This window comes from Cygnus atratus, chromosome 26, assembly GCF_013377495.2.
Source record: "Cygnus atratus isolate AKBS03 ecotype Queensland, Australia chromosome 26, CAtr_DNAZoo_HiC_assembly, whole genome shotgun sequence".
Lineage (NCBI taxonomy): Eukaryota > Metazoa > Chordata > Aves > Anseriformes > Anatidae > Cygnus > Cygnus atratus.
In genome coordinates this window covers 791,033-815,893 of record NC_066387.1, presented here as the reverse complement: position 1 = coordinate 815,893, position 24,861 = coordinate 791,033, and the positions used below count along the sequence as shown (strand labels likewise).

The 24,861-nt window shown below is 62.8% G+C and overlaps 1 protein-coding gene across 1 annotated transcript in view; it reads right to left on the bottom strand.

Moving 5' to 3' along the window:
• EFNA2 (ephrin A2) overlaps window positions 1-24,420 on the bottom strand; it is a 41,411-nt gene extending 16,991 nt beyond the window's left edge. Inside the window, exon 1 of the mRNA XM_035571412.1 lies at window positions 24,296-24,420. Within this exon, the coding sequence (XP_035427305.1) occupies window positions 24,296-24,420 (125 nt within the window). The remainder of the gene's footprint in view (window positions 1-24,295) is intronic.
• Window positions 24,421-24,861: the final 441 nt, after the last annotated feature.

Sequence of the window (24,861 nt, the reverse complement as noted above, 5' to 3'; positions counted from 1 at the left end):
TGCTGGCTGACAGCAAAGGTGAGCAGGGCACCGGGCTCCGGCGGGGAGGCAAGGAGAGGAGACGAGGCTGCTGCGCTTGGCAGGTCCCCGCCGTGCCCAGACCGTGCGCACCCCTACCCCAGCACCCTGCGCCCCCACCCCAGCACCCCTGCACCTCCCACCCTGCACACTCCCAGCCCCACGCACACCCAGCCTGACACGCGTGCCCCCACACACACCCATCCTGCTCACTCCCCCCAGCACCGTGCACGAGTCCCGCCGCGCGTCGCTCCCCGCAGACACACGTGCCGCCCCGTGCACGAGGCCACGCGTGCTCATACGTGCTCAGGCTGCTCACGCTGAGCGCCCTAATTAACATGGCTGATAAGGGGCGCGGGGCGGGAGCTGCTGGGGGTTATCTGCTGCAGGCAGCCGGACCCCCCGCCGCCCGCGCCGGGCCCCGCTGGGCATCCAGACAAAGGCCCCCGTTTGGGGGTCTCCAAAAGGGGATGGGGTGCACGGCCCCCATGCTCCACCTGCGGCTCACCCGCTCCAGGCTGGCCTCGTTAGCGCTGCCAAGCCACAGCACACGGCAAGTTCGGGGCCTGGCACGCTGGGGGCAGCTCTCCGACCACCCGGCTGCAGGAGCCAGCGGGGAGGTGACCGCTGCCTTGGCCCCTCTGGGGCTCTTTGCAGCAGCAGCTTTTGTTTGCCTGGTCCTGGAGCCAGGGGCAAGGCTTGACCTGCTGCAGCCTCTGTGCCTCAGTTTCCCCGTCCTGAGGCAGAGCTGCCCACCTCGCTTCATTTAAGGCACACCAATTAACACGGCTCAACGCCAGCACCCCGCCAGCCGCCTCCTCCATCCCCCTTTGGCTCACGGCTCCGATAACTCCGGGTCGGGTCTCCGTCCGCGGGGACACCGCGGGAGGTGCCCGGTCATGGCCTCCGGCCTCGCCTCCTTTCACTCCCCATCACTTCGGCTGTCGGATGCTCTGCTTTCAGGCGGCATCGCCGTCGCGGCCGGGGGAGCCTGTGGGGCGGCGTGTTTCAGGGGTGACTTTTTAACCTTGCGACGCTTCCATTCGAAGGAGATTTCACGCGCGCAGTGGGAGCGGTTTCCCAGCACGTTGCCGACGAGCGTGGCCACTCTCACGTGACGGGCAGGAGCTGGGGACAGGGCAGGAGCTGGGGACAGCGGCAGCTCCGGCACAGCCCCGCAGTGACGCCGCCGATGCTGACAAGCCACCAGCGGGACGCCGCACAGGGACAGGAGGACACAGAGATGGACAGGGGGACACGGACAGGACGGACGCTGCTTGCCCTCCAGCCTCTTTCCTGGCCTCTCTGCCCCAGCCCCTTGGCCCTGTCTGGTCCTCACGCACCCTGTGCCACCCCGGTGCCCCTGTCCCTGCAGCCAGGGGACGCCAGACGGGATCCAGACCCGCGGTGACCCCCAATCAAAAGGACGACGTGGGACATTTCTCCCCAGCCCTGACGGTGATGGGCTGCAGAGCCAGCGGAGCCGTAATTTATCACGCCAGCCCCTGACAGCTCCCTTTGACGGGGTCCCCGGGGGGGCCGAGCAATGCCTTTTGTCTGCCCAACAATTAATTATTTCCTGGCTAATGATGAACTCTGACTTGCAAAGCAGGTAGCGGCTGTGTGCAGGAATGACACCCGCTTCCACCGCTCCTGCCGCTCGCCACAGACCCCAACACCTCCACCACGGGTGGGGGGCACGGGGAGGGCTGGTCTTGCGGCACGGGGAGGGCTGTTCTTGCACCACGGCCACCCCGGCACCCCACTGTCCTGAACTGGGGACGCTGTCCCCACAAAGGGTGCCCCAAATTGGACAACCCCATAAATGAGACCGAAGGAGCTGGCTCTGAAGGCACATGGCGAAGGGCACAACCGTGCCAGGCGTGCCGGGGAGAGGGCGCAGGCGTCGTCCCACGCGAGCTCGCGGGGCGGGTGCAGCTGCGGCAGCAGATGTTTGCCGCGCCGGCGGAGAGCACTTCCAGCACCAGGCGCTCCGACCGCAGGCCCCGGGCACTCAGCGCCGAGGAGCTGATAACTGGATGATAGGTCTGTGTTAATGGAGAAAATCCATTTAGGTTCACTCGATACTCTCCCCACAGGCTTTCATTACACCTCAGGGGTCCGCGGCGCACCGTGCCCTGATGCAGGCAGGCCGCAAGCCCCGCGCAGATCTCCGCCATTTATCGGCCTCTGCAGAGGCTCTGGGGGAAGCTGCGGTGGTTTCGGCCCTGCGCTTGTGGCCGGAGGGGCCAAGAGCAGCGCTGTGCCAAACCCGTGCCAAACCTGTGCCAAACCCGTGCCACCCTGCACGAGCGCTGGAGCAGCGCGGAGCCGCCCGCCTGGGTGCCACGGGGCCAGATCCTGCCCCGCAGCGGGGCGCAGGGGAGGGCGGCGCGCTGGGGCCAGCCCCCGCCACGGAAACCGCTGCGGAGCCACGAAGAAAAGTAAAATAATTATCGGGAGCTCCCAGGCCGGGCTCCCCGCCTCGTGCGCTCTGTTTAAGGCTAGTTAATAGCTAGTGTTCTCTGGTTAGGCCTGAATGACATTTCCAGAGTTATAATAACTGAGCTATTACTTGCCGTATTGATGCATTCCCCCTGCCGGCAGCCTGCTCATCCCGCGCCGCGCGGAGCAGCCGCCGAAAGCTCCTTTAGTCAATAGCACTTCTATTTTTCATTACTCCCTGGAAATGTGGCTCTTGGAAGCTCATCCGTCATTCAATTACGCCCTGGTTCAGTCCTATCATACACGTGTCATAAAGTTCCTCAGATCTGAACTGCTGTTAATTTTCTGCACCGTCCCGAGGGGATGCCCGGGACGTGCCTGGAAAGGAAGCAGCGCGCCGAGGGCATGCCGGGTACGGGGCGGCCGGGGCTGGGGGGGGCTCTGCCCGCCTGCGAGCAAGGGGCGAGGGGCTGGGGAGCCGCCCCCTCCCCGCACGACCTTGGCAGCGCAGGCAATCTCTTCCTCCGGCTGGTTTATTCTTTTATCAGGTGTTGGTTTAACGGTGAGAGCTCCCCCCACTTCCCCTTCCCCTTTAATCCTATCGGCATCTGTGTTCGGCACGTCCGTACACAGGATAATCACCTGCCTGGCAGATTTGTCACTTCACCAGATGTAATCGGGGAACTTTTTTTTTTTTTTTTTTTTTTCTTTAAACCCTCCTTATTTTCTGTTTCTTGGAAGCCGCAGCTCCCGGGCAGAGGCTGCTGCTGCGGGCGGTGCCTGCTCGGGGCCGTTCCGCTCCTCACCCACGGCCTCGTTCTCCTCGGCTTTGTTCTCCGGCTGCGTTTGGACCCGACGAACCGCAGCAGGTTGCAGGGCAGCTTGGGCAGATTTTGGAGCCAGTCTCCATCTTCCAGACCTCCGGGGCCCACGGGCACACATCTTGGGGCACAAACCCACACAACAGACCTGTGAGCTGGGGAAGAGGCTGGGGACGCTTTGGACGTGGGTCCTGGGCAGAGCTCCCCGTGCCCATCACACGCAGGGAAACCAAGGCACCAGTGACGATGACCTCAAAAAACCCAGAGGACCAAGAGGTGGCGTTGGTCCCTCTCCCCACTGCACAGACCCGGGGGTTCTCCTCCGCTTCCAGGTGCTCCTGACCCTGGAGCTGAGCCGCTCTGTCCCCGGGTCCCCGCCGCCTCCAAGGTGCAGCGCAGGGGGCAGCGACTGTGCCAAAACCCGGCTCCTCCGCACGCCCCCGACCCACAGGGGGCATCCCCAGGGTTGTCATCCCCACGCCAGGACGAGCACTGGGCACATGCCGAGTGCTTGTGAACGCCTCACATCACCTGGCAGCCCCCAGGAAGCCGCCGGTGCCTCCGGCCTCGCTGCCTCCCGTCCCACTGACCCAGATCCATCCGTCCGCCAAACCAAGCCCAAGGGGCATTACAAACATTATCGACCTGTGGGGCTGACCCCAGCACCACGGGGCTCCCGTGACCGCCGCCAGCCCCTTTCCTCCTGGGGGATGTAAGGTGGGAAAAGCCCAGCTGCCGAACAGGGAAACTGAGGCACGGGGGACCCCGCGTGCACTTGGGGTGAGGGGCAGGCGCCCCTCGCCCCCACTGCGGGGTGGGGACGAGCTGCTGGGATGTCCCCGTGCCTGCAGGACCACAGGGAGCAGGGAGCTGCCCCATCCCCTCAGGGTGACCCCCCCAGGCAGTGCCAGGATCCCCTTGGCTTCTGGGGGTGGGCGCCCCTCCCTGCTCCCCCCCAGCCATCCCAGCCCCGGACCTCCATCCCCTTCCATCTCACCAACGAGACTCACGCTTCGCTCTGGGGCACGGCTAATGACTGGCCTAATTGATCCCTGACGAGGCTCAGCTCCTCGCCGGGAGATCGATGCTGGAAGCCACTCAGGGCTCTGCGAAAAGCCATTCCTCACCCCCTCCCCGCCGGCCAGCACCGCCCCCGGCCGCACGGCAGCGCCCATCGATCAGGGGCAGGATCGATGCGATGGAAACCACGGGTGGGAGGAAGGTGGCCGGCCTGCCGAGGGGGGCCACAGACCCCCGGCAGCCTTCTCTGTGCTCGGTGCAGCTCCGAAGCCCCGCGGAGGGGCTGGGCACAAGCTGGGACCCCCCATCCCCAGCAGGACATGCCTGTGCCACCACCGCCCGCAGAGGCTGCGGCTGTGCCAGGCCATGGCATGCACACGATGCCCAAAATGCGCTGGGTCCCCCCAAAAACACGAGGTGTGAGCACTGTGCATGGCTGCAGCAAGACACAGCGCATCCCAAACCACCCCCAGGGGCACCCTGCAGCGTGCCCTGACCCACGGACACGGGGACAGACGGACAGGAGGGCAGGGACAGACAGATGGGAGGGCAGGGACGGACGCGGGGCTTGCCTCATGCAGCGGTGGCGGGGGACACGGACGGCTTTGCAAACGCGCAGCTCCCCGGATGGGTTTTACCTGTCCCCCCCAAATCACTGGGGGGCCACGGGAACGCCCCACATCCAGGTGATGGTGGCAACACCAAGGGGTGCTCTCCCCGGCACCTTTGCCACGCGAGGCTGGAGGGTGCCTGGCCCCCCCGGCGGGGTCAGGGCAAGCCCCCGCACCGTGGGGGGGCCGGCAGCGGGGTCGCGGGGCCGCAGCAGCGCTCTGATCTCCGCCCGGCGCCCCCCCGCACGCTTTCTTCCTTCCCCTCGTGTCTCCCTGGCCAAATTTGACCTAATTTGCCGTGAGCCGCCGGGGTCTCCACTTCACAGGGCACCAAGCCCCCCGCCCCTCCCCGCTCCTTTCACTTGGGTTTAAGCCTTTTCGCTTTGTCCATTCACTCAAAGCCTAATCAGATTAAAGCCTTTCCAAAGGTGCCCCCCTCCCTCCCTCCCTCTTTCTCACCCTCTCGCCCCGTTTCTTCCCCTGCCGCAGGTTTCGGCACCAACCTGCCCGGGGACCTTCCCTCCCCGTCCCCTGCCCAGTGGCACTGGGGCAGCGCACCGTGCACCCTCCAGGGAACCCCTTCCCTTCCTCAGAGATGCTTCACGTTTTGAGTCAGGCTCACCCAAAACAGAAGGAATTTGGTAAAAAGGCTGCGTTTCTCCCTTCCTTCCCGCCCAGGGGGGGTTTGCAGCAGGCAGCAGCACTCGCTTGCCCTTGACCATGCTTGGCGGAGCCATGGCAGCGATGGATAGTGCCGAGACCCCGACCTTGGCACAGCCCCGAGATGCCCTGGGGACGGCCAGGACCCCACACACAAACCCTGGCCCCAGCGGGACGCCCCAGGAGCGCTGAGCCCTGGTCCCCACGCTCCCCACAGCACCAGCAGCATCCCTCAACGTGGGCAGCTCTGGAAAGGGGGCAACTCCCACCAGAAACTTTCTGGCCTTGCCCCACGTGCTCCGGCCCTCCCGAGCCCCAAAATCACCAAATGCCCCCGCCAAACCTGAAAAATTGATTTCAATTCATTTTGGCCCAGCTCTGCACACAAATGCATTCGACACGGGCACTCTCCCCCGGCCAGGATTGTATGCAAAGGCAGTTAGGGGTCAATGAATAATTCATACTCCGCTGTCTTTCAGAATTATACTGTGGAAAAATAAATCTGAGACTATATAAAAAAAAAAAAAAGAGAGAGAGAGAAAAAGAAAAAAGAGGCCAGGGGCTGGGGATGCGGGGAGGCCGAGCTCGCCCCCTTCGCCCAAACTCCAGCGTGGGGATGAAAGCGCCCCGCGGCCACGGCTCCTCTTCCATTGAGCAGCTCGACATTCAGGTCCGCGCGGAAACCACCTTAAATCCTTCCTGTGCTTTGTTCTGGTCGCCTTTTCACCGGGGTCTTAAGGAACCGGGGAGAGGGACGCGGAGGGGGGGGGGGGGGGGTGAGCAGGGACTTCAGGGGGGTCCCTTTGAAGAAGCCCACTCATCCGTTCGGCTGCTCGAGTTCAAGGGGGCGGCGTGCTGGGGCGAGCGGAGGGGCTGGGGGGCAGCGGGGCCATGTCCGCGGCCAGCCAGGCGCCCGGCCCCGAGCCCACCTCCCTGGGGACCCCGGGGGCACCGCGCTCAGCCGCGGCCACCCCACGTCCCGCTGAGAATGGGGAGAAGAGGGAGGCTCTGCCCCGTCCCACCGGGGCCCTGTGGGGTCGGGGTGGGCAGGGGGTGCACGCACCCTGCTGCCCACCCACCCACGCCCCGAGCCGCCCGCGTCCCCCCTCCACGGCCCCGCGTCGGCCGCGGCTCCCCCCGGCATGCGGGTGCCACGTGCTTGCGGCACGATCTGCTAACAGGGAGGAAAGGAAGCGGGAGTCACTTTAATTTGGCTATTTAAAAATAAAGAAATAACACAGGCTTTGAAAGCCTGGAGGGGTCCCAGCGGAGAGACCTCCATCTCCCCCTTCAAAGGCCGCCTCTGCTTTCTTCCACCCGTTAGCAGCACACAAAGGTGCACGAGCACTTTCGTCTCTGCGGAAAGACCTTTTTAATTGGTTCCAGGCAGAAGGTTAAAATCTCTCCCCTTCCCTGCACGCTTTTCTAAGAGGGGGAGAAAAAATAAAATAAAATAATAAAAAAAAGAAAGCGGGGGGGGGTAAGGAGGAAGGGAACAGGGCTTACAAAAGGCAGCTCTGCCCTGGGAGGGGGACCCGGGCTGGGCTGCACCCGGGGCCAGTGTCCCCTGCGCAGGGCCCAGGGCAGCGGAGGGGATGGAAGGGACACGGGACGAGGCGATGCTCGCAGGGGAAGGGAGGTGCTGGCACGGGGACGTGGCGCTGGCTGCTCCTGCAGCGAGGCGGATCGCTGGGGCTCCTGCAGGAATCGCCACCAAGCGGGTGGGGACGTGCTTCCCACGCTCGGGGTCCCCTCGGGGAGCAGGGATCGGGTACCCGGGTGCTTCATTGCTCCTGGGGCCTCTGGGGGTATTTCTGGCAGCAGCCAGGGACCAGCCTCGTGCCGCAGGGCACGCGCAGCCCCATCCCCGCGGAGGGGTCCCCACGGCGCCGTCCCCATCCCCACACCCAACACCCGAACCCTCGCCGGTCTCCGTCCCTATCCCCACCCCAGCAGCGCCGCTGTCCTCCCGGCACTTGGATTTCCTTTCACGGAAGGGGGAGCTGAGAAAACGCATCAATTATTGAGCCGGGGCGCCGCGAGCCCGACGCGTCCCCCTTGCTAATGCCGCTCAGGTAGACCCGCGCGGAGCTGCAGTCAGACACCTCCTAACACGATTAGCTGCAGGGCTCTTCCAGCGCGCTTCAAGGTCAATTTTTCTGAGGCTGACAAAAGGCACGGGTGGGTGGAGGCCGCCCCCGCCACGGCCCGGGACGGCACGGCCAGCCCCGGCCACAGGGAGCACGGGTGTGGGATGGGGACGCGCGGGTCCCGCCACAGCGAGGCGATGCCCGAGGCTCCGGTGCTGCCCTGCCCAGCTCCTCGGCTGTGCACGGAGCAGCAATTGGATCCATATGTTCCCCAAAAAGCGGAAACCGCTTCCCCCTCCAGCCCTCCCGGCCCGGAAACTGCTCGGCCCCTTCCAGCGCCCCGGAGCGGCTGGGACGGAGCCAGGAGCGCGGGTGAGCTCCGTGCCGGTGCGCGGGGATTTACCCGGTACAGGGGGATTTACCCCATGTGCAGGGATTTACCCCGTGTGTCGGGCTGACTCCCGGGCCCAAGGGCTCGGGACTTGCAGCACTTGGGGTCTAAATGGAAATGGGGACAGGCAGCCAGGGCTCCACCTGGTTTAAGGGATTTATCCTCGGCAGGTTGCCGGCTCCAGGAGAGGCAGGTCCCTGCCCCACAGCCTTGCTCCCCACGCGAGAGGTTTTGAGGTTTATTTTATGCATTTGCTAAGCAGAGGTAAGGGCTGGGCTCCATCATTCCCGGCACGCCTCGCTCAGAGCTCCAGCTGAAGGCAAACGGCCCGACTAAGAGCACCCGGCTGGCCCCTTCGCCCCAAATCCCAACCCTCAGCCTGTCCGGGTCCTCCCCATCCTCCCCGACCCCAACCTCATCCATCCTGCCCTGGGAAGAGCCAGAGCCAACATAGCCTTGGCCACCCAAAAACACCAGTTCCTGGTGCCTGCAGCACGAGCATCCTCTGCCAGGTGGCAGAAGCGGCTCAGGGCTCCCAGCAGCTCGATGGGGCACGAAGGCGGCACCCCAAAATCCCGAGAGGCCCCCGACCCCGCACAACACGCACCCTGTTTTGGGGAGGGTGCCCCAGGGAAGCACGGCCCCACATGGGGCAGGAGCACGGTTCTGGTCCCCCCAGCCGCCGGGCGCACGCAGCAGGGACGGCCCCAAGAAAACCTCTGAAACCCGCTCGGAGAGGCAGAACCCGAATTCACCCACCCTCACGTTATTTAAAGCCCATCTCAGCTTCCGAGTCCTGCAATGATGCGAGAATCTCAATTACCATTAAAAGAATGCATTTCTGCTCCTTGCGTTACGGAGAAAAGCTTGAAAACAAACCCCTGGGGATTAAACAACTCGGGAAAGAAGAAAAATTAAAAATTCATGTAATTTATATTATTTAAAACCTGGCAGTTGGCAAACCAGGCTCCCGACTGGGGGAGACCTTGAGGAAGGCAGGGGACGAACGGGGCCGGCACCCACAGCCCCAGCCCGGCAGCGCCGGTGCCACCGCTCCGTCACCCCGCGCCGCTCTGATGGCGGGACCTGGGTTTGGATGGGGTTTGAACACCTCTGAGCTCGTGGGACGCAGCGCGCTGTGGAAGGACAGCGTGGTATTTTTATTGTTGTGTTAGTTCCCGCTTAATTGCTGGGATGTTGTTACCTGCACAGAGCGCGGTACGGGCGGCGGGGACGCCGTTCTCAGTCCGTCCTGCCCGCAGCACCGGGTGTGAGAGCAGCACCATGGGGCTCCGAGCAGGATTTGGTGCTCAGCAGGGACAGGAGAGCATCGCCCGGTGCTGGGGCATCCCGCTTGTCCCCCCCCAAGCCCTGCAGCTCCTTCTCCTCCTGCTCGCTCCGCTGCATGTAGCTGCGCGCCCGGCTGGTGCCAGCGCTGATGCGGGAGCCGGGAGCACGGTGATCCCGCACCGAGACCTCCGAGGGACGGCGCAGGGACGCCCGACACCCCCCGAGCCCCGGAGCCGAGCTAACCCTGGGCTTCCCAACATCCAAACCAGCTCTGCTCTCTCAGCACGGTCCCCAGGCTCTGGGGAAGCCCCGACCTCTGCCCTCGCTGGCCCGCAGCCATCCAAAACACCGTGGGGCCAACAAGCACGACGCGCACCACGGGTGTCCGCAAGGAGCTGGGGGTCGCTCGGCTCTGCCGGGGCGTCCCCACTGCCTCGCCATGCCGGGGTGACCTGCGCCGCGTTCCTCCTGCGGCGATGGGGCTGGCAAAGGAAAACCCAGAAACACAAACCCTGCACGAGCCCGTCGGAGGGACGAGGCGCTGAGCCGAGGCGGCGGCGGGGAAGCAGCAGTGCCTTCGGCACCAGTTCATTGCTCTCCCCATGCCACGCTGGGCACAGCCCAGTCATTGCCCCGAACCTTCCCCGGGTCCTGTTGGTGGCCGTGGAGCCGCCGTCCCTGCACCAAGCCCTGCGCTCCCAGCGCTGGGGCAGGAGGGAGGCAGGAGAGCGGCGCGGAGCAGCCCCGCCGCTGAGAAATCACCTCGGAGGAAACCAAAGTCGCCAGTCAGCGATCTGAGTAATGGCAAGCGGGAATTAAGATACCAGAAAATACCCCGGCGTGCCTGCCAGCAGCTTCCCAGGCAGGTGTGTTTGCTACAACTTGTTTTCACGGGGAAAGCCGCGTTCGTGTCTCTGCAGCGCTGACAACTTGCTCAGCGCTCCGGCGCGCGCCGCTCCCACACCGGGACGCGTCCGGACCCCGCCGGCCCCGCTCCCAGCCCTGAGGGACGCGGCTGGAGCCCGGGGCATGGGACGTGCCCGGCGCGGATCCCATGCACGCCAGAGGTGGGGAGCGGAGCTGCGAGCAGGTCGAGCACGCCAGGGCTGAGGGATGCACGAGGTGCCCGAGCAGGCTGGGCAGGGACGGGCAGCAGCGCAGAGAGGTGGCAGCAGCAGAAATCCCAGCATCGCGACCACTCCCAGCGGGGGAAAGGCGAGAAGAGAAGGACGGGGAGCAGGGCTGTGCCCCCAGTTGTAGGCACTAGCTCTCCTCCTGCCACCAGTAGCCTCCCAGTTCAGCACTGGGGAGGTGCCGGCAGCTCCCGCGGCGGTGGGCGACGTCCCGGCGTTATAGGGTCAGGCAGAGAGGCAGCATCGCCGAGATATTTCGGTGGCGTTTTACCATAGGAAAAATTAGAGTCACAATATTAATTAATCCTCAAAGCACTTTACGAACATTAACTAATTAAGCCTCCCAACCCCTCTGCGAGGTGGGAAAGGTATCGTTGTCCTCGTTTTACAGCTGCAGAAGATGAAGCGCGCCGAGGTGACGTGACTCGCCCAAGGTCACCGCGAGATGGGCAAAGGTGGGGACGGGACCCCGAGATCTCCCCGCGCCCCCTGCTCCTGCCCGCAAGATCAGGACGGGACCCAGCCGTCCCGAGGGGTTCCCCCCTCCAAATTTCTGTGTCTGAAAAGGGAGAAAAACGAAGCAGGCGGTGGAAGAAGTCACATTAAGGACAAAGGAGGTGCCCTGCGACAGCGGGAGCTATGCGTTGTGGGGTGCCGATGAAGCCCCCCCCCGAGATGGGGACCCTCTCCAGCCAAGATGGGGACCTGAGGCTCGGCACGGGAGCCACCAGCTCACGGGCACGGTGCCGACAGGGACAGCCCGACGCCGGGACGCCGAGCATGCTGAACCCACCCTGCTGCCGGCACGGGCACAGCACCTCGCCCCAACACCGCTGGGCTGTGCCTAAAAGCACCCGGGGGACAGCACCCCGAGGGGACTCATCCTGGGGGACACGGGGATGAACGCAGCCTTCCAAAACCCTGCAAAGCAGCAGCCCGGCTCGCGGCCCCGTCCCTCACCCCAAGAGCTGGTGTGCGCCACGCCACCCCGAGCGTGCCCCACGGGGGGCCCTGGTCCCCACCCAGGGCAAACACTGAGTCACGGGCAGGGACCTGCGCCGCCCCACAGCCGCCCGCACCCACGGACGCCGGCAGAGCCGCCGGTCCCAGCACGCAGTCCCTGGGGAGCCGGTGGATGTGGGGCTGCACGGGGAGGGGGCAGAGATAAAACAGAAAACGCCGAGGGGGTTTTATCGAAAGCAAAAACGACCCCGCGCATTTTAAAAGCGATTAGAGGCCCGGCTGGGTTATCAACCGGTGTCTCAATCACGCAGCATCGATCCAGATAATAGCAGGCAATTGTTCAGACACAATATCATAAAGTCTCCTTAACTACAGCCATAAAGCTTCCCCCGCCTGCAGCACTCCCGGGCGCTCCCTGCGCCGTGCCGGGGCCGGCCGAGCCTCGTCCCACCGAGCCCCGCGGGCACGTGCTCGGCCCTGCCGCGGCCCCTCGGATGCTCGGCGCACGGAGCTGCCTCTTTCACGCCTCCGCTCCACACATCCCTCCCCTTGGCCAGCGCCACCAAGCCGGTCCCCTTGTCCCCATCCCACCTCTGGTCACCGCTGAGCGGCACGGATGTCTGCGTGCCCCACCACCACCACGGTGCCTGCATGGGGTCCGAGCTGCGCCCAGCCCCTCACCTGCTTGGTGGGGTCCGCATTGGGGTAGGAACCCCCCGATTTGGGGCTCGGGCACCCCCTCACCTCCCCGTACATCGCAGCCCGTCCCGCTGCAGGAGCAGGAGGGGATGCCGAGCTCCCACGGCCCCCCCTCACCACCCCTCCTGGCGAGCGGCAGCGCTGGGTTAGGGCAGTTCAAAGCCGGCTGCTGAGATTCACCGTTTCAAGTTTTAATCCGTCGGATTTACGGCAGTTAGGAGAAAACGCGTGGTGATAGCCCCGGCCCCGCTCCAAGCGCCGTGCCCCTTCGCTCCGCCACAGCCGTGGGACGCCGAGAACTGGGGCTGCCGAGCTCCTCCGTGCCCTGCGAGGCACAGGGGGGCTTCTGCAAGGGGCTCCCCCCCCTCCAAACCCCAGGCACAAGGGTGGCCCCGCACCCTGGCTCCCAGCTGCCCATCACCGGCTCTTCTTTTCAGCCGGAGGTCGGCAGGATTTCGGTCCCCGGTAAGCTCCGGGGACACCTTCGGCAGTCCCTGGCCGTGTCGAGGAACACCGCTTCCGCGCCCGCCGCTTAATGAGCACAAAATATTTCCATGTTGCAATTACTTGGTTCATTTGTGCTGCTGCGGGCAGCGCTTGCTCTGGGAAAATCCCCCTGGAGCTGCTGCAGAGCCCATGGGGAGGGGGGGGTCCCCAGCCAGGTCCCCCAGGGCTGATCCACCCCACGGCAGGTCCCGGCCCCGTCACGCGCACCCCACGGCGCCGCCGCTGCCCCATTGCCACCGGTCCCGGGGCCATCAGCACGTTCCACGGGCTGGATTCCCACGTCCCCAGCACGACACCGACACCGCTGCGGCAGGAACACGAGCCATTCCGGGGAGTTGCACCACAGGACGTGGCGAAGCTCCCGAGCACCAGGCTCCTCGAGCATCCTCACGCCCAGATAAGGACAGAAGACGCCTTTTGGGCTGGGGGGGACTCACCCCCCCCCCCCCCCCCCCCCCCCAGGTTTCGCTCTGCTGATTCACACCAGCGGCGGGGGGAAATCGTTTGGGAGCTAAACCTGGCGCCACGCCAGAGCATCGGCATCACGACGGCATCCAGCAGGAAAATCCCCAGCGGGAGGGTGGAGGCGCGCAGGACCTCGCTCCGGCCCTGCCCAGCTCCCCCCAGGCCCGATCCCCATCCCTGTCCCCCCCGCCCCGGGCAGGTACTGGGGGAGGATTTACAGCCAGGAGACCTCTCCCTTAGCCAGCACCACTGCTGCAGTGCCATCATTATAAAAACATTAAAACAGGTCGGTCACCAGCAACAGAGTTCATCTCGCTGCAGCTACACCTGGGCCCATAAATCCTCCCTTTACAAGCCAGCCCGGGTGCGATGATTTATAAGGTGAAACGAATATTAAAATGTTTAAGGGGAAAAAAAAAAAACAACAACCCAGATGGCCTCCCCTCCGCATCCCACTGGAGCCAGGATTCGGTAACGGGATGCAGGGGTCCCGGGGACCCTTCCCAGCTCGGGGCTCACCCTGCCAGGGCTGCGCACCCGTGCCGAAGCCGAACCCTGGAGCTGACGAACGCGCCTGTCCTTGCCTCCGAGCCCCCAGCAGGGATGTGCGGGCACCCCCGGCTGTGCCCAGCACCACGGGGGGCTGCTCCCCGTCCTCGTGTCTGGCACGGCCCCGTCCCAGAAGCCGGGGTGTGGAGCAGGAGGGTGCACGGCACGACATGGCGCGGTACAGCGCCTGCACCGCCACATCCCTCTCCGCCTCTCCGTGCACTCCGCAGATATTAATTGCTTAATTTAGCCTCTGGCAACGATCCTCACCTTAACGGCGGAGAAACTGAGGCTGGGAGGGGAGAGGCAACCCGTCTCTGCGTAGCGAGCTGGAAATAGGCTCCAGCGCTCAAACTCCCAGCTCATTGTCTTAATCGTGTGAGTACCCCTCCACCTCATCCAAATGCCTTTCATTTCGAAAGACAACGTTCTGATTTATCATTATTAATCAGCTTTGAAATATTTGCTGGAGTCCAGATTTCTGCTGACGTCTGCCCATGGGGGCTCGGCCACCTCCACCCGCTGCTGCCCAGCACCGGCACGGCCGCAGGGCCTGGCGCTGGAGAGCACCGCTAACGAGCCCAGGCAGAAAACGAGCGGACGCGGGGCTGTGCCCACCCCAAGCAGGACCCCGGGTGCTCGGGGACTTGAGCGCCCCGAGGAACCAGTGCAGGTGTGGAGAGCTGGGTGAAGGTGAGGGGAATTCTGTAAACGCGACGAAAGGAGACAGGGGTTTTAGGAGCAGGGCGCACGCCGCATTGCGCGCACTGTGCCACGCTCCCACAGCAGAGGATGACCCCCGTGCCCTGCTCCCAAGGCTCATTTCAGCCTTACATTTGCGCCTCATACAGCAGGGATAAGGGGGCCGCGTGGATGGCATGGGGGGGCCCCAATAACTTGTGGCACCCAAGCTCTGTGCATCTGCCTGGATCCAACCAAACCAAGCCCCCAAGCCCCAAGCCAACGCCACAAAGACGCCGCCGGGCAGGGGCTCCCAGCTCCCAGCTCAGGGGGGTGGAAACCGCTCCGGGCAAAGGATTTGGGAGCCCAAATCGGGCTGGAGCGGGGCCTGGGTAAAGGAAGAGCAGAGGCTGGGCACCGCCAGCGGCCAAAGCACCCCGCACCTCCCTGCTCCAGGGAGGATGAGAGCCCCCAAACCAAAACCAGGGACCCTGGGAGCCGGGGGGGTCACCCCCTGGGGGGAGAGCAAACGGGGAGAAGGGAGCGCAGCGGCACGGGCTCGGCGCCTCTTGTTGTGTTTCTTAGAGGAAGGAAAATGGTGGAAGCGCGCAGGGAAGAGGAGCTGGGATGGAAACCAAAGGAGAAAGCTGCGGGGTACGAGGGGTACGGGGAGAGGCGTTTCCAGCCCCCCCGTTAGGTTCACACCCAGACAGCAAACCCCAGGAGGGAAACCCCAGCGAGAGCAGCCCTGCAACACCTGGGGGTCCCTGCGCAGCACCGCAGCCACCCCGGGGGGAAGCAGAGACCGCCGAGCCAGCACCCGGCCCCCCCCGGGACAAGAACAGGTCTGAGATTTGTAGAAATCACCTTCCCGGAGGGCTCCGGCACGGGCGGCTCCGGTGTGGTGTCCAGCAAATTGCCTTGATAAAAATAAAACAGAATTCGGAGGAGAAATGCGAGAGGAAATATCGGTTAGCGAAAAGACCGGGGAACGTTTGTGCGATGGGGAACAGGGGAATTGAAACTAGGAGGCCCTGCCATAGGGAGGGCGGGTATTCTTTGTGCGAAGGGCAGAGGAGGCGGATAAAGGGTTCTTTGAATTTTAGAGCAAGGGAAAAATAACTTTTTTTTTTTTTTTTTTTTTTTTAGCAAACATCCAGGTATCCTTTTAACGAACAACTTCTATTTTCACAGACAGCCAAAATGAGAGCAGCGCATCCCGGCGCTCAGCGCTCCGCACCACGCACAGCCACCCCGCGCCAACGGGGGCACAAACGGACGGGCTACAGGGACAGACGGACGTGCAGTGGGACAGGGCACAAACCACAGCATCTCGTGCCCCAAAACCATTTCCCTCCCAGCCCCTCGCTGCAACGGGTGGGTGCCCGCAGCCCCGCCGGCCCCCAGGGCTCTGCCCTGGGTTTTTCCACTCCATTTCCTTCCCATGGCCGCGGGAGATAAATCCCTCTGCCGAGGCAGGCGGCCGGAACGGCAAATCCAGCGGTGCCAAGTTTAATAAGAAACCCTGATCTAGAAAGCAGATAATAATTGGGATTATCGAGCTGCTGGGAAGCAGCTTCCCCGGCACCGGGCGGCCCCTGGCAGCCGGGGGGCACACTCCCGACCGCGGTGACACCCCTGGGGCCACTGCTGGAGCAGGGAGTGGAGGGGCAGCGTTCACTGATTTATTCAAAAAAAAAAAATAAAAATAAAAATAAAACCCCACCCTTTCTGGATGCAGCAGGCAGCCGGCACATGCAGCACGAGGGACTGGGTGCCCCCACGTCACCTGGCTCCCCCCGCCTCCCGAATCGAGGCCGGCACCGTCCCCTTCCCCGCTCCCCCCAGCGCCGAGCTCAGCTGCCGAAATAATCCCGTTGCGGTGGGATTTTGCGCGGGCCGCTGGGTTCAGGAGCTTTTTTTCCTCAGTGGAAACAGGATTGGTAAAAGGAAGAATTGGGATTTTTTCGAGTTCTCTGCAGGGTCAGGCTTGGCTGATTTTATTTTACTGCAAATATAAATAGGGCTTTTTAAATAAATAAAAAAAAAAAATCAAGGCAGACTAAATAAAAAGCCACTAGAAAACACAGCAAGAAATCCTTCTGGAGGACAGGGAGAAATATCTGTAGCGGGGCTGAGTGCTCAGAAATATTTGTATTTGCTGTCTAAACACTTTATCTGTTTCCTAGCACATGGGAGAGTTTTGCTCTCCGTGTAATGCTAAAGAAAAAATAAACCGATACAAATAATTTCTCCTCTTCCACAGGAGAAAAAAAAAAAAAAAGAAAAAAATCCAACAAAACTTGGTTTGAGACGTATCATGGGAAACGGCAAATATTTCCACTGAAATTCGGCTGAGCGACGTGCTAACAAAATAGACGGAGGAGACGGCTGAGATGCAGCGGGAGGAGGACCAGACCCGGCGGTCTAATGGGGCTTTTTTAGCCCCTTCGCCATTCGCTCGCCTCCTGCCAGCCCCACGGCACGGAGGATCTGAAATAAAGTTTAATTCCTGCGGAGATGTCAGGGTTGTGTGGAGATGAAGCCTAAATAAGAGCACGTTCCTGTATTCCAATAGGAAGTATTGAGCGAGGGGCTTAAACCCGACGGACCCCGGGGACGCGGTGGAAATGCCGGCAGCGCGCGCCGGGATTCCTGCGGAGGTGCGGGGCTCGCTGCTGCGTTTGGGCAGAGGAGTGGCTCCAAGGGGTCCAAGCGTGAGCCCTGCAGCCCCTCGTGCACGCGCCTCTGCACCAACGTGCACGTGGGGGCTGCGGGAAGAGAGGGAGAGCCCCACGAACACAAAGCGAGGCCGGGGGGAACCAAGAGAGGCAGGACAACGGCGAGGGCGCCCATGGCCACGTCCCGCGGCCGTGCTCGCTGCCTCCTGCTCTCACTGCGGGGCTTGGAAAGCGGGCCCGGGAGGAGGAACAAAATTCAAAGGGTAGGAAGAAAACACACAAAAATAGCCTCGATCTCCGTTTCTCTTAGCGCCCCTTGTCCCTCCATTAATGACCTGGAGGAAAACATCAAATGGATCCAAGCAGGGCTCGGAAGTGAGACCTCGGCTCTCGCCGGCTCCAATGCTGGTTGGCTTCGTTGGAGGCAGTGACAGCCACGCTCTGGGGCATTTAAATCACTCCTGGGATCGATGTGGCCACATCACCAGTGGTTTGTTGTGCCACACCGAGCCCCAAAGGGGTCCAGCACCTCCGTGTGTCCCCCATTAGGTGGCCGCAGGTGGTGGCAGGATCAGGACATTGCTGCCACGGAGCAGCAGCCGGGTGCTTCTCATGGGCGCAAGGGCCCGGGCAGTCGTCCCCCATCTTCGTTATTATTCTAGCGAGCGCCTTTCCCTCCTTTGTTTCATCTCCCCCTGTTGTGGTCGCTTTGACTGCCCCGTCCCCCTCTGAAGTTCGGGATCCTCCCACCCACGCCCGCTCCCAGCGCGGGGCGGCACAAAGCCCGGCTTCAATCGGCGCGGGGCGGAGGCGGGCGCCCCCCGGTTCCTCTGCAGACCCTTTTTTCCCCCATTTTGCCTGCAGTGCCTTTGCCAGTCGGCACATGGAGCAGCCGTGTGAGCCACCATGGCCCCGCATGACTCCGGAGCAGGGCCAGGATCCAGCAAACACGGACCAAGGGCGCTGGGAACGAGCAGCGCGCGGCCTCTGCCCCGCACAAACCGTTGGCCTTGAGGTCAGGTCCCACCAAGGGACGGGACCATGGAGGAAGAGCCAGTTTAGCCAAAGCAAAGCAGAATTTGCCCCACCAAGGCCGCACACGATGCGTAATCTTGGAGGAACTGTGTTTTTAGTGACCATGGCCAAAAGGAAAGATGCGCCCTACGTGTCTTTGTGCGAGTTCTGGCATTGCAAGGCTGCTCGCTCATCTTTCCACCTGCAATCCCTAAATCCGGGGCTCGGCATGGGACCCTCTGCAAAGCCCTTCCCTTTGGTGCCTGCAGACCTGAGCCAGCAGCAATCCCCAGCCCCAATATCCCACTGCTGCATCCCCACACACCGCAGAGCCGGACCCCAGGGCAGCCCCATGCGGCAGGGAGCAGCAAGGCCCCCAGCCCCACACCTTATCCCAAGCCCCCAGCCCCACACCTTCTCCCAGGCACCTTGGCAGGCAGCGTGCCTGAAAAGCAGCCCACCGCACACCCTCCGCTCCCCTTGGCTTTTGAGTAAGGAGCCTCATTAAGAGGTAATTAGCTCTCGAACAATGGGAAGCTATTTAGCAGCCCAGCCACAGCAGCATCAACAACCAAAGGGGGAGAGAAGGGAGGAGAAATAAATAACCCACGGCGATGCGACCGCCCAGGAGCCAGCGGGACCCGCGGGGCCCAGCACCCTGCCCGGCCCCGTTGGCACCAGCCCCATCCTCGGCATTTTCCTTGCAGGTTCCTGCTGGGGACAACCCAGCCCCAGCACATTGCAGGGGTTGGACGAGCCCAAAACACGACACGGCACGGCACGCATCCAGCCCAGGAACGTGGTGGGGACCCCAATCCCAGGAGGGTGATGGCAGAAAAGGGTTTTCTGGGCTGCCCGCTGCTGGGAAAGGTGCAGGCCAAAAGCATGCACACCTTGACCCAACAACAAAACACAAGCCCTGATTTTGGAGTCACCGTTTCAGAGATGCCTCCTCAATGATTTTGGCCATGACAGAGCATCAGCCTGCCTACACCAGCACTTTTTGGGTGCCGGACAGCAGCGCGGTCGTCCCCTGCATGGAGGTGACCCCGTGGCCAGGTTTATCCAGCACAGGGCTGGGCTTGGCCCCGGCCCCGTAATCATGCTCCGAGTGCATGGAAATGGCAGAACTGGGAGCACGTCGGTCTCAGATGGGCCGTGGAGGAGGAAAAAAAAAAAAAATTACCTCCTCTTCGGGGCTGCAGGTTACAACGCTGTCATCTGATGGCCTTCCCTACACCCCATTAAACCCAACAAGGCAGGGCAAAATCTCTGCCCCGACAGGGAAAAGCGCCTGGGATAAAAAAAGGAAGCCTCTAAAACCGTGATTAATATCTAGCACAAAAGAACCAAAATTTCCACCACCAGAAATGAGGAGCTATTTAAGGAACAATTGCAGCAATTTTGCAGACAACCCGGCAGATGAACCTTGTCAAATTTATGCACGTATTGACACAGATAGCCCCAGCCACCGCCACGTGGGTCAGCCGCGCACACGGGCGTACGCACCGAGACGGACAGACAGCTGGGCGAGATGCTACCTGGCACTGGGATCCGTGTTCCGAGAGACGTAAAACCCCAACTATTTATAGCCCTCAGCCTGCAGGTAGAGCAGCGGGCGCGTGCCACGTGCAGATGGCTACGGGCGCGCTGCTGCCCACGCAGGGGGACGCCGGGTGGGTGGCCGCGGGTGTTTGTGCACGGGGATTATTTGTGTGTGTGCACAAAATACACGCACCCGAGAGCACTTTTAAAGCTCCACAGCGGTATCCGAGGGCGTCTCTCTCCCCCTCGCCCTCTGCAGGGCCCCCTGCCCAACCTTTGTGCCCCCGGGACCAGCACGAGTTCGGGTGGCGCGGGGCCGACCTGCGGCTCCCGGCCCCAGCCTCGCATTAGGATGCGGCGCGTGGCCGGCATCTGGATACCAAAGGGGCAACCAGTAGGGAATGTAATTGCAGTCCCTGGGAAGGGACAGGGAGAGACGGAGACAGGCGGGGAGAGAAAATCTTGTCACAGGCGCTGGACCTGGTTGTATCTGCTCTCTATTAACCGCGCCGCTACAGCCCTTGGCTGGTGAAGAATAGCTAACACGGCTTAACGGTCTGGAAAAAGAGGGGTGGGAAGGGCTGCGAATGATCGCAGCACAAAGGGAAAACGATACAAATGAAAACTCAAAAAGAACTAATTGCACAGGATGGCCGAGGTGGCCGAGCAGCGGCAGCTCCCACCCCAAGCTCCCCTCACCACCCCCGGGAGCTGCCCTGGCCCCACTGGGATAGGGGACCCCGAGTGCCGGGGCTCAGGCCAAGAGCCAGGAGCTCCGTGGTGGTGTCGGTGCAAACCCCCAGCTTATGGGCTCCGGGGAGCACCACGGGATGGCCCCAAAGGTTTGTGCCCAACCCGGGCAGCCCTGGACAGGAACAGAGCCTTGGAAAGGAGCCCAGGGCACAGCAGGCACCCGGCCCTCCCCGATGCAGATACACGAGCGGGTGCGTGGTGCCGAGCACCGAACCCTCCTGCTGTAGCATCCAATTCCCCCTGGAAAAACCACCGTGGGTTTTCCTCGAACGAGGAGCCTGCTGCCATCACCATCACTGCAGCCCCACGCGCCGGGCGAGTTTGTTCAGGCTGGGGCTGGGAAATCGCCACTGAGCACAGGCGGGCACGGCCCCGGCACAGCCCCGACAGCCACGCACCGGGCTCCAGGACAATGCAGCAGCCGGCCGGCACGCCACGGGCTCTGCCCGCGTGCCACCAGCTGCCTTCGGAGGCAGAAAGATGGGAAGAAGCACACACAAAAGCTCCGTCGCCCCGACTCCCCCCGCGCCACAGCTCAGGTCCCTTGCCCGCTCCCGCAGGACGCACAAAGGGAGCCCCCAAAAGTCTCCTCGTGTCCCCCCCCCCAGAGAATGTCCCCGCTCGAAAACGTTTGCCTGGTGTCCCCAGCCCTGGCCTGGGGAGCGCAGAACAGCGGAACAGAAACCCCAGCTGTGCTCACAACACCAAGAAAAAAAAAAAAAAGAAATAGAAAATAAGCTTTCCAAGGCACAGAAATGACTTCACAGTTAAATATAGGCCATGGGTAAAATCTAGACCATTTACAGCATTTGTATCTGTACTGTAAATAGAGAGAGAAAAATACCTAACACTTTGCACATTTCTCTCTCTACAGACACAGAAATACGCGGCTGCATATGGGGGAATTGCGTTTGGCTGCAGGAAAACCATCATTCCGGAATTACTATAACCTGCCCATTACGGAGCTGCAGGTGGAGCGGGGAATGAGAACAAATCCCAAATTCTAAGTCTTTCCTTTTCTAAGTCTTCCCTTCGCCTCCGGGAGGTTTCCAACCACAGCCCCACGGCCAGAATTCTGGACGGGTCCCGGAGCCGTCGTGGCACGGTGGCGATCCTTCCCAAAACCTTTCGTACCCCTCGGTGCTGAGATTTCCTCAAGCCCCAATTTTTCCCGGTACGGCTCGGTGCAAGGCGACCAAGAGGCACGCCACGATGTCCATCACGGCACGGGGCTCGCTGAGGCGCTGGGGGTCCCGCACCAGCGCTGGCAGCGGCCGGAGACCCCGACGCAGCTGCAGTGCCGCCGTCTGAGAGCGGTGCTGTGCCGGGATCCCCGCCTCGACGACCCCTCTGCTCCCCGGCCCCGTGCCAGCAAAACCACCCCAGGGACGGCACCAGCTGGGGTTGTGGCGAGCCCCGGACACAGCCCCATGTGGGGTGAAGAGGTGCTGGTGCATCGGTCCGCACACACCCCGCCAAACCCCCCCGTTACATGCAGATACTGAGGCTCCGTGGTGCATAACGACACACTCTCCCTCCTTCGGCTACGTCCTGGACAGCCAAAGCCATGCAACCTTTCCCAAACGTGTGTTTGCAAAATCATTAAAAAAATAATCTCTAAATCCATAGCGAGCAGCTAAATATCCCCACAGAAGAGGCAAATTGCAGCATCTCGATGTAACACTTATTTTTAATTTAGGCCCAATTATGAAATATAGAATTATTCTAATCTGGGCAAATTGTATTGACCATGAGATTTATTACTATCTTTTATAGAATATAGATTGCAATATAAAACAGAAGAAAAACATTTATTGCCAGATCAGGTATGCAGGTTCAAACAAGCAGAGAGCATTTCCTTCTATTTTTTTTTGGTCTTCTTTACATCCCTTCCGATTTCCCTCTTATTAAACGAGATGGTGGGGAAAAAAAAAATAAGAAGGAAACCAAGAGACCAGAAAAGGCACACGCGGATTATTCCTCGTTTTTAAGAATGAAACGGTCTTCTAGCAACTCCGGAGACAAACCGAACCACTGCGAAGCTCCAAAAGAAAAATAAGCAGGAAACTCAGCGGCAATTCCTGCAACGTCTAACGATTGCCCTGGATTCCCGAGCCCCTAACACGCACGCGGGGAGCCCCGCTGCAACACGGGGCGCTGCCATGCTGGGAAATGTGGGTCACGGCGCAGACCCGGGCGCTGCCTGCTGAAACCCACGAGCCATTGTCTGCTCCCTCCTTGCATCGATTCCTACTTCCTTCGCCCTATTTTTTTTTTTTTCCATCCCCCCTTGAAAACATTTCCTCCACCAGCAGCAGAACCGACAGCCGTAGCTCACCGCCGCCCGGTCCAGGGGAGCGCGTCCCCGCGGTGCCCAGCCCGGTGCTGCGGGACGGTGCCGAGGCACGGGGCAGGAGGCAGCGGGATGACCGCTGGCAAGCGGCTCGGCGCCGTTTTTGGCACTGCCGTAGGAACCCACGGGCATGGGCCCTGACCTCGGGGTGATGCCCGCCCCATCTCCAGCAAGGGCGATGCCCAAGTGCGATGGGTGGCAGCAGGCGCAACGACCCCGTCCCATCCCAGCGGGGCCCTCGCACGTTGGGCGTTTTGGAGAACAAAAGGAAAGAACCCAAACTGCGACGCCGCGGAGGAGCAGCCACTGTAACCAAAAACTTTGCAATGGGAATGAAAAAAAAAAAAAAAAAAGAAGAGAAAAAAAAAAGAAAAAACCCTCCCTCTTACAACCCCCCACAAAAATGCGAGGGAGATAATAAAATCCATATGCAACGCGGCCGGCCCGTGGAGAAGGCCCCGCCGCGCACAAAGGCGCCCGCCGGGCGTCCCGGCTGTCGGGGTGCGGGCAGAGGCGCGAGGCCACGGCGTCACGGGCGGCTGAGCCCCACCGGGGGCACGCAAAGCCGGGGCCGAGATGCTGCTGGAGGAAGGGGGGGGTCCCCAACGCCCCCGTCCCACCCGTGCCATGCAGACGGGGCCGTGCGGTGAGCCCTGCACCACCCATCCTGACACCTCCTGCGGCACCGAAACACCGCCGGGAACTTGGATGGAGAGCTGGGGTCGTGCCGGAGGAGCCCGATCTCCCCTCTGATGCTCCAAGAGGGGAAAATCCTCCCGGCCTCACCGGCAGCGCGGTGCCACCCGTTGGGACGGGACGGGCAAGGAGACGCCTGCTTCACCCCATTGGCACCGATCTGGGGCACCCAACGGGGCTGGCAGCCACCTGTCGGGGACATGAGCGAGGTGACCCCGCACTCACAGCGATGCCTGGGGGGGTTTCGGGGGCCCGGCTTAACTTTTATTAATTGGGGGAAGAACGGGCGGCTTTGGTGGCAGTGATTTATTTTTGCTTTTACGGGAGCCTGCACGAATTGGCCCCTTCGAAGCCCGGCTCGGACCCGTGTGGAGCAAGGGGTGGGGGCCCGGTGATCCCGGCCGCCCGGGCAGGGCTCCCTGAGGGCTCTGGGGCAATTTTGGGGTTCTCAGAATTACAGACAAAGAAACGCAGCAGAAACCAAACTCTCCGAAAACAGGAAAAACCCAACGCTGGCGAAAATAAGAAAAGCACCACCGTAATGCAAAGGGAAAAAAGGGGAACCGAGCCGCCGGGAGCAGCCCGGCCGCCTCCGCCCTCCCTCCGCGGGCTGGGGGCTGCGGCTCCCCGGTTCCGACGGGGTCCCCCCGGTGTCCCCCCCCCCCCGGTACCCCCCTCCCGGCCGCCCCCCCCGGCCACCCCCGCCGCTTTGTTGCGCTCGGCGGCTGCTGGCAAACTTCGGGAGGGTCCCGGGAGGGCACCGGGAGCTCGGCGGGCACGGGGGGCAAGCCACAAAACACCATTTTTTCCTAACCCCCCCACCTTTTTTTTTTTTTTTAAACAAAACCCGCGAGCCCCGGGGTGTGTGTGTGGGGGGGGGGGGGGGGGGGAAGCGGCCCCGCTCTCTCACCTGGGGTTGCTGCGGTTCCAGTACACGGCGTAGCGGTCCGACACCACCTTCCCGGGGTCGTCGGTCCACACGCAGACGCCGACGAGGGCGGCGAGCAGCGCGGCCGCCTCCCAGCGCGGCGGCATCGTCCCGGCGGGCGGCGGGCGCGGCTCCGGCCGGTCACGGGGGGGCGGCGGCGGCGGCGGAGGCGGCGGAGCCCAGGGGCCGGCCGGGGGCTGCGGGCGGGCGGCGGGGGGCGGCGGGCGGGCGGGCGGCCCTCACCATCGCCCGCGGCCCCGGGCGCCGTCAGCGGGGAAAGTTGGGGGCGGCCGCGGCGCGGCGGGGCCGGGGCGGCGGCATCCCGCGGTGCTCCCCCCCCCGCCTCAACCCCAAACCCCACCACCACCGGGGGGGCACCGGGACGGTGCCGCGGGGCCCCGGGAGATGCCGCTGCCGCCGCCGCCGCCGGCACCCCCCCCGGTGCCCGGCCCGAACTTCGGGTCCCCGGGGCGGCCCCGCACCTGTGGAGCGGCGGCGGGGATGGGGAGGGACCGGGGGGAGGAAGAAGAGGAGGAGGAGGAGGAGGA